The 9,915-nt window shown below is 36.8% G+C and overlaps 1 protein-coding gene across 4 annotated transcripts in view; it reads left to right on the top strand.

Moving 5' to 3' along the window:
• The first annotated feature begins 3,554 nt into the window (after window positions 1-3,554).
• The window catches only part of ZNF25 (zinc finger protein 25), a 32,514-nt gene continuing 26,153 nt past the window's right edge, over window positions 3,555-9,915 (top strand). For 2 of the 4 annotated variants that reach the window (XM_033131316.1, XM_033131314.1), the window contains exons 1-3: window positions 3,556-3,687; window positions 5,343-5,448; window positions 5,543-5,657. Coding sequence is in view for 2 of the 4 variants with exons in the window: in XM_033131314.1 (XP_032987205.1) it covers window positions 5,643-5,657 (15 nt within the window). In the remaining 2 variants the exon portion in view is untranslated. Of the gene's footprint in view, window positions 3,688-5,342; window positions 5,449-5,542; window positions 5,658-9,915 lie in introns of all 4 variants that reach the window. The other 2 variants (XM_033131315.1, XM_033131317.1) reach the window with 2 other exon arrangements.

The raw sequence follows: 9,915 nt of genomic DNA, 5'->3' as shown, positions 1-9,915 counted from the left end.
AGCCTGGAAAGTTTTTGATTAATACCCTCATAACTGTTAAATACATTTTTCTTAGTTTGTGTTTTAATTTTGTGTTCTTTTCAAATTGGACTTTTCCATAGTTCATAGTAAAATTTGTTCATATCCTTTATAGTTTCTGCTTTTTGTTTCATGCTCTCTCAAATTGTATTCTTTAAATATTTTATTTATATTTTAAGTAATTGGTTTTAGTTTTTAAGTTTGCATACTGAATTCATGTACCACTTGTTTATTATAATGTGTGAGATGACTAGATAATCCACCTGATTTTCTCAACATCATTTACTTAATACAATATACTATCTCCATTGTTTCAAATGAGAATTTCAACATATACTAAATTCTTATGTATATTGGGATGTGTTTGTTCTTTTTTAAAATCAGCAGTACACTTTTAAATTATGTTTATAATAATACACATTTCCAAAAGAAAACTCCTACTTATTCTCCAAGGTGATGTATTTTCAGGTGAAGTTAAAAATTATTTGTCAACTAGAACAAAACCAAACTGTCCATCAATTTGTGTGTGTGTGTTTTTTTATTGAAATTGAGTTGTTTTATAGAATTTTCTGTAAGGGTAAATACAAATATAAAATGATAGAATTTTTCCTGGTGTAAAAAGGGGAAAAAGCCTTTGCTCCTCTTTTCAAGAGCATTGCCTTGAGGAAATTGTAAAGCTTTTCTCTGTCCTTTTGATATGTATACAAATCTTTTAAGAAAATAAATAAGCCTTTTATTATTTTTGTATCCCAGGAAACCTGTTTCTTAAAGGCTTTGGAGCCATATCTTTGAAATGTGACTAACACAGATAACCACCCTAATTACCAGGTGAATTTAGGATGAACTCTGTGTAGCAAATGTGTTGTCAAGTCCTCTTGAATAGTTATGTATAACCGTTAAAATTCACACTTTTACATAAAAGTGTGATATATCTGTTATTGCAAACTCATTAGCAGGTGATCTGATGCCAATCGCAGTCTAGTTTAATCTAGTTTACTGCTAGATTGTTTCTTTTTTTCTCTATCTACAGAGAGGATTTTCTGGATTTGCAAGAGATATTTTTAAATATTTCCCCAACACCTCTCATCCAGAAAACTGGTGTGTGTGTGTATACGCATGTGTGCATGCACATACTCAGATATATGTGTACATTTTTTCTCTATATGGATTCTACGTTTTAATGTTATGAAAATTTTAATATTTTTGTAATTATTTTGAATGGAAACACTTTTCTATTGTTGACACAAGAGTAAATCGATGTCATAAAGTGAGCAGCAAATCGGCATATATTCAATTTGTAGACGGAAAAGGGTTACATGTTAAACCTGACAAATTTAGGAGATTGAAAATAACCACATAGGATGGCGTGAACATGAGAGTTCCTAAGGTGGGCCATGGTGGGAAGTCACATCTTTAGCCTGAAGCTTCCTTGATAAGGTTAATCTTTACTTTAAGTGAGCCTGTCTATTGTCTTTTTGCACCTAAAATGATATCCTTGGAATGTCAGTAATCCCATTTTCCAGACCAGGGTAGGAAACTACAGAATCCCACATTGTTATTCTTGTCCCGATTACCATCTCTATGCGCTGTAAAAAGTGAACTATTAACTATCCTGTAGCCACTTATGTAGAAGTACCCTGGAGGGTGGTGGTAGATGAGGGTAAATGGAGTCAAATATATGACGATGGAAGGAGAACCGACTCTGGGTGGTGAACACATAATGGGATACGTAGATGATGTAATACAGAATTGTATTCCCGAAATCTATGTATCTTTACTAACAATTGTCATCCCAATCAACTTTAATTAAAAAAAGAAAAAAAAAGGGGGAAGTTCCTGTCCCTCCAATTTACTTTTATCCAATCCCAGGGATTTCCCTGCTTTGCTTACTCCCACCCCCTTAATCTACCACCAATGGATTTCATGTAACCCTCCTCCTTTGATTCTACGTATAAAATAAGCTGCAAATCGCTATTTTGCAGAACATTTTCCCAATCCGTTGAGATTTTGCTTACCAGCAATTGTCGTCAGTTTGGCTCAAATAAACTCTTATTCGCTTTTTCTTAGGCTGGATGTTTTTTTGTCGACAAGTGTATATTCCTCAGTGGAATGACAGCTCAAATATTTTATACCATTAGGATAAAACTTGAGTAAAACTCTAAGAAAGTGCACTTTACATTGTGTGTTTTTTCTCTCTTGAATAGTGGTACGTGTGGCACTCATGTTGTTTTAGCTTATATGCATTTTCTCTTTATTATGTTTCATGTTTTGAGACAGGTTAGTTAGCATGTTACTAGGTAGACAGGGAGGTCCCTGGTGGAATAAACAAACAAAAAAAAGCAGCCTTATCCTGTAACTCCAGGTTCTGGAATGTCTCCTTCACTCCAGGACAGAGATATGAGGTTAATAAATTATGTCAAATGCCTTTTGGCTAACAAAGGAACAAATCTGGCAGATAGGAATAGGTTATTTCGTTAATCCCTTCAGCATAAGCAAACAGGACAAACCTAATAGATGAATTCCATTAGAAGGCTCCAGCTCCCGTTCCCCAACCAGGCAAGAGACGGTATAAAAGAGCTTTTGCCTCAGTCACTGGGCACCCCTCCTGCTTGGGAGCTCTGACCCTTAGCTTTCAATAAACTATCCTTTTAAAACTCTTTGCCTCTCTTGGGTCCATGTTTCCGTCTCATGAGAGACGATCCCAGCACTCTCTCACTCAAAAATCCCCTATATCATTTGGGGACTCACAGAGAAATAGTCCTACATCAGTATCATTTGCATAATTTTAAAATTAGTATTCCTAAAATAAAGTCAGCCATTACAGGGTCTTCTTTGAATGTTCTACTGTACTTTGTTTTAAGTACTTTCTTTTACTCATAAATATTCATTGCACCACCTCACTGTAGTTTTGTTTTCAAGCCTCCATATCACAGGTTGCCAGTTCTAATCAGCCATCAGTATGAGTAAGGAAAGAAAGGCCCAGGGCTCCTAGAAATCCCAGCAGCAAACACGCTGGGCGCTGGAGGCCAAACCGCATCTAACATGGAGTCACAACACAGGCTTCGCGGAAGCGCAGCTCCAGAGTGGGTCGTGGGTTTACTTTTGCGCATGAGCAATGCCAGCTCTTTCAGTAGTCGCCATTTCCTGGCTTGCTCCCCAAAGCGGAGAGGACTGGGGGGCCTCCAGCTGGGCGCAGCGCCGCACAGGGCGGGCCCAGAATCTCCACCGGGCGGGAACCGTGGCGGAGTCCCCGCTGGTGTGTCCACGGCCCCGCTTTTGGGACGCCAGGCCGGGGCGGGGGACGTCGGGAGTTCGCGGCTGCGCAGAGTCGGAGAGCCGGGAGCCGCCGCCTTCGCGGACGGAGGCCGCGCGGGTCTCTGAGGGCGCCGGGGAGGGGGCCGCGCGGGAGACGCCGTGGAGGCCGGTTGTCCGCCCCAGAAGCCTCGTTTGTTGACCCGTGTGAGAACGGCGGCTGCAGCAGACCTGGGGCGCTGGCCGAGGTGGGGACGGCGCGCGGAGGGCACGGCCCTGGTGACGTGGATCCCCACGCGTCCCTGGCGATTCCAGCTGGCGCGTCGCGGTGCTGGCTGCTGGAGACACGGCGGTGTCGGGCTCCGGGGACCTGGGCTGCAGTCCAGTGCCTGCCAGGAAAGGGGCAAGTTCATCTCGGTACGATTCAGACACTCACCTGTAAAATGAAAATACTGTTGGTGTTGTTTTCTGTATTAAATAGGGTAGTATATTTAAAGTGTGATGACTCAATAAAGGTGAGCGGCTTTTATAGTTACAAGGTACGCTGTTCTTTCATTATTGGCTCATCCAATCATCATCATAACCATCCTTTCAGTGGGCATTAACCACGTCTAGCTTAATAAATACGAATACTACAAGTTCAGAGAGATTGCTTTACCCAGCGTTAGCAGGTGGGCTTTAATCTTCACTTGCTGGTCCATGCTGTTTCCTACCTTACAATCCGCAGCACGTAACTGTGCAGTGGAGTGGATTACGTCCGTCCACCCAATATCAGCATGTGGTGTTCGATTTCCAAAAATGCTTGAGGCTTCCTCAGAACTCTTGTGTGGAAGGTGAAAATTAAGGCCCTTCCCGCATTCTCCATCCTGTCTCTAGTCCCAGAGGAATGTTAAACATGTAATTTGAAACTGTGAATTAAGCCCAGAATTTTAAGTTTTACTGGAGAAGCTGGGAATCCTATCCAAGCAAGAGGGGAAATGGGACAGATGTTTTTTAAAAAATGAAAACTGCAATTTCATCCATGCTCCATGTTATGAAAGTGTCATAATACCTCTGATTGGCTGGTGTATCTGGACTTATTAATTAGACATTTTGTAAGCAACAGGCTGACTGAAAGTGGTTTCTGCTGTATGTAACAGAAAGGATTTCAGCATTATGGCATCCTTTTGCTACTACATGAAGTGCTTGTTTGGGGATTATGGTACCAAATTGTTCTTTTAGAAGTTAGATTTATGTCACTATCAGCAGATTATTTTGCCATGTTAGAATTCATCAAGGCCTAATTAAATTTTACTCTAGGCGCAGCCCAAGTTTGGAAGAGATGGTGAATTCCAGGGTACTGGATTTGTGGTACTGAATGAAGACTTGTAGAATCAGAATGGTACATGAAGCATTGTTAAAATTTAATTCTTCTTCATGTAAAAGATAAACAGCATTTTAGCTACGACAGTCACTAGATTTTTAATAGCAGAGCCTAGCATAGAGCACCAGACTCCAGATCCATGATATCATATTTAATACGTGATTTAATGAATCATGGAGAAGTGATTTTTGAGAAACTAATTTGGGAGAAAGAAACATTTTTGAAAGCTTTGGAGACTTTCTAACCTTCTGGGGTTTATAATAGTAATAGGAGAAATTGTTATGACCTGTAACTTAAACACTTTGCCATACTGTGTTTACCCAAAAATAAGACCTAGCCGGACCATCAGCTCTAATACGTCTTTTGGAGCAAAAATTAACATAAGACCTGGTCTTATTTTAATATAAGACCGGGTCATATATAATGTAACATAATATAAGACCCGGCCTTTATAATATAATACCAGGTATAATGTTGTATAATGTAATATAATACCAGGTCTTATATTAATTTTTGCTCCAAAAGACACATTAGAGCTGATGGTCCAGCTAGGTCTTATTTTCAGGGAAACACGGTATCAGTAAATACTTCTCTTCTGCATCATTTGTAATGCCAGCATAGAGTTCCATACTTTGGATATATATTATACACCTTGCTTAACTAGTCTATTAATGGATGTTTAAGTTTTCAATTCTTTTGTGTTATTTAGTAAATGGACACATAATTTTAAAAACGGCCAATAAGAAAGAAATGTTTAGATTCACTCAAAAATGTCCCAAGATCACCAAGATTATATCAAAGCCACCAATGGACAGGTGGGTACTCCTTTGTCATGGTTCTTCTTATTCCTTCTCATAGCTCAAAGGGACATTTATCCAGAGGTTTAAAATGTATGGAAATTTCTCACAGGTGATTCCTGAAACTGCAAGATAAGGTTTCATGACTTCTGTCTTTCAACTTTCCCTATTCTGGCTTTATAGTTTCTATCCTGTACCAAGAGCTGCAGAAAATGAACACATTTCAGGTAAGTCATTTAGCCCTTACTTTGTTTCACTGTGTGTGTGTGTGTGTGTGTGTGCGTGTGTGTTCAATGAGTTTTATGAAAGAGAGCCCATATATTAAATTTAAAAAGAAAACAGTTTAAAATCACATTCAGGGAAAATACTGTAACTAGCACAGCATTTCTCAAAGTGTGGTCTGCGGATCCCTGGGAGCCCCAAGAGGTCAGTGAAGTCAAACGTAATATTAAGATGCAGATTGAATTGCACACTGTTGACATTTGCACTGATGGTATAAAAGCAATGGTGAATAGATTGCTACCGGTTTGGCGTGAATCGAGATGATGACACCAATGACATTTCATTCCTCTGCAATGTACTTAACAGTAAAATATTGCCATTTTTATTTAAGGATATCATTAGTGAAACAGTAAAAATTATACAATTTTATTAAATCTTGACCCTTGAATACACATCTTTTTAATATTCCATGTGACAAAATGGGAAGTTCACATAAAGTACTTTTGCTGCATTCTGAAGTATGATGGTGGTTGTCTTGAGGAAAAGCACTTGTGCGATTGACGTGTGAGCTCATCTAGCCACTTTTTTCATGGAACACTTTTTACTTGAAAGAGCAACTGGCAAGCAAACTGTAGTTATTCACACTTGGGTATTTAATAAACATTTTCTCAAAAATGAGTGAAATGAGCCTGTCACTTCAAGTAAAATACTTGTTACTATTTGTTGCTAATGTTAAATTTAAGCTGTAAGTGGAAATTAGAATTTTGGAAGACTTGTATCCTCTGCTATGGACTTAATAACTTCTAAGACTTTTCTGTTGAGATTGATGAGGATACTAACAAATGTGATACGTTTTTATATTATGTAATAAAATGTGTCAACATTTGAGTAATATTTCTGATATAAGTGCTCAGAGGCAAGCTCAAGCAGCTTAAGAGGACAGAATGATATAGTGAAAGGAGGAAAGGGGAATGAGTTGGTTAGGGATTGCCCATTCTAAAAGGTAATAATTGAGGAAAGTCCTAAATTAAATGAAACAGAGAACCAAGTAGAAAAATGGTGGAAGAGCATTCTAGGTAGGAGGAATAGCAAATACAAACACCCTGAGGTATGTTCCAGAAACTGGGAGAAAGGTAAGAGCTAAGAGAATCAAAGAGGTAAAGGAACTACAATATGTAGGACCTTGTAGGTTGTAGAAAACATTGAATTTTAATTGTATTGATTGATTCATTAAAAATTTTTTAGATCATACTTTTTACAATCAAAGGAATGTACATAATGTATATGTATAATTTAGGGAATATTGATTAGGTAAACAGCAGTGTATCCCCTATCTGGCTTAAGAGATAAAATTTACTGGTACCTTTGAAGCCCCTGTGTGCCCCTCCTTAATCTCATTGCAGTATAATCCAGAGAAAATTAATCCTGAATTCTGTAGGAGTTATTTCCTGCTTTTTAAGTTTAATATTTTAAAACAAAATAGCTTACTTGACAATTAATTAAATGCCCAGCCCTTTGATAAGCTCTTGACATAGTCTGTTTTACATAAGCCTCACAGCTACCTTTTGAAGTATTATTAACTCACTTTTTTGTATTATTTTGTTTACTGTTTAGTCTGGAGATTACAATATACACCGTTAACTTACCACAGTATCTTAAAATAATATTATACTTATTCATGAACAATGTAATCAACTTTCATCAGTATCATTCTATTTACACCTTTTCCACCCATGTGGTCCTTGCCTTATATCTCACTTCTACGTATATATTGAAGTATTATTATTACCAGATCATAAATTTTCAGTGTGGACATGATCTGTTATTAAAAATCATAGACTTTGGGCATGTTGATTGAGAGAAACAGACTCTAGAAGGAGGGAGAAATTAAGTAGGAGGAAGCCCCCAAAATTTAACCTGTTCTACAGTTGTACTTCAGTCAATCTTGAACATATTTATATCTTTTATGTGAAATTCTCCTTACCCAGAATTCATTCAAAGGTGACACATGATGTTTTCCCTACCTTGTGCTCTGTAACTAATTGCTGAATGGTCAGTCTTGGACAGCAGAAATGACTAGTGAGCCTGTTTGCTTTTTGAAGTAATTTTGCAGTCGTCACTACCAACTCACGGAAAAGTTTATTTTATGCAGATACTGGAATTTTTTTGTTTGCTCATAGTCATTTTGTCCAGATTAGATGATCTCCTTTATTCCTCCTTGCATCTCTCAAGTCCTATTGGCATAAATTTCCTGTTTGAGAACATCCTTTATAGTTATTGTTTTAATTGTGTGTGCTTGCTTGTTTTAGTCAGGGTATGCTGTTGGAAAATTCTCAATTTTGTTTATCTGAAATATTCATGAAGAACTTCACTGTGTATAAAATTCTTCATTGACAGTTCTTATCATTTAAAACATTGAAAAGCATTTACTGTCTTTAGTTCTGATGCTATTAAAATTTCACCTGTTGATTTTTCAGGCCGTTGAAGTAAATTTGTCTGTTTTGTGCTAGCTGCTTTTAAAATAGCTTTTATTCTAGTTTATGTATGGATTTCTCTTTATCCTAATGAGATTTATTGTATTTTCTTTGGGTTGAACATTTGAGTGTTTCAAATATTACTTTGTATCTTCTTTATTGACTTCTCAACTCTACTTTTTTGTCTTATTTTGTTTATTGCTTAGTCTGGAGATTACAATACCCTGTTTCCCCGAAAATAAGACCTAGCCAGACAATCAGCTTTAATGCATTTTTTGGAGTGAAAATTAATATAAGACTGGGTATTATATTATACCCAGTCTTATAGTAAAATAAGATCAGGTATTTATTATATTATACTGTATTATATTATATTATATTATATTATACTATATTATATTATAAAGACCCGGTCTTATAGTAAAATAAGAGTGGGTCTTATATTAATTTTTGCTCCAAAAGACGCATTAGAGCTAATTGTCCGGCTAGGTCTTATTTTCGGGGAAACACAGTATGCACCATTAACTTATCACAGTATCTACAAATAATATTATACTTATTCATGAACGATGTAATCATCTTTCATCAGTATAATTCTATTTATACCCTTCCCATCCTTGTGGTCCTTGTCTTATGTCTCACTTCTACGTATATTTTTATCCCCAAATACTTGTTATTTTTTTAAAAAACAGTAATCTTTTAAAGAAATTTAAGTATGTGTGTATGTGTGTAGTCTTTTATATTTATTTACATATCTGCTTTGAGTTCTCTTTATTCTTTCCTACAGATCTGGGATTTTCTCAGATATCTTTTCCCTTTAGCCTCAGCAATTTATTTCATTATTGCATGTAGCTCAGGATGGAGGGTGACAATTAACTTGGCTTGTCTTTCAGAAATGTCTTTATTTTATCTTGGTTTTTGAAGGATATTTTCCTGGAAAGAGAACTATTTGTCAAGAGTTTTCTTTGTTTTGCCTTTTTAGGATATCTTTGTCTTGTGGCTTCTGTTTTTTTTTGATGAGAAGCCAGTCTTCATCTTGTTGTTAATCACCTGAACATAATGTGTCTTTTTCCTCTGGTTGTGCTTAGGATTTTCATTTTATCTTTAGTTTTCCACAGACTGTGATGTGCATCCATATGGTTTGTTTTGCATTTATCCTTCTTGAAGTATGATAAAGATTTTTCGGTTGTTTTATCATAATGGAAAATTCTTGGATACTCTTCAAATATTTTCTTTGTGTGATTCTCTTTTTTTTTCTTTATAAAGTTCCAATTATGTAAATGTTGGAGTACGAGGTGTGATCACAAAAATTTCCTGTTTGAAAACATCCTTTATAGTTACTGTGACAGCACTCTGTGTCACACATGGCTTCTGGTATGGCAATTTCTGTCAAATAAAAACATTACGGTGTGTCCTCATCCACCTTATTCACCAGATTTGGTACTGTGCGATTTCTGGCTCTTCCCCAAAGTCAAAATGACCATGAAATGTAAACGTTTTGAATCGATTTAGGACATCAAGGCAGCCACGACAGAGCAAGTAACGACACTCATTGAAAGAGGACTTCCAGAACTGCTTCAGAAAGTGGCAAGAACGATGGGATAAGTGTGTTCAAAGTGAGGGGGAGCATTTTGAGAGGGATTAATGGCAATGTGTCTTTTACTGTAATACATTTTTTAAAATTTAAACATTCATCGTATTTTTTGATCACACCTTGTATATACATATTGTCACCAAAATCTCAGATGCTCTATTTAGTTTTGAGAGGGTTTTTCTTTCTTTTTTTTCT

The sequence above is a fragment of the Rhinolophus ferrumequinum genome, chromosome 16 (assembly GCF_004115265.2).
Source record: "Rhinolophus ferrumequinum isolate MPI-CBG mRhiFer1 chromosome 16, mRhiFer1_v1.p, whole genome shotgun sequence".
Lineage (NCBI taxonomy): Eukaryota > Metazoa > Chordata > Mammalia > Chiroptera > Rhinolophidae > Rhinolophus > Rhinolophus ferrumequinum.
The sequence above is the reverse complement of the archived record's forward strand: the minus strand, read 5'-3'. Positions and strand labels throughout refer to the sequence as shown.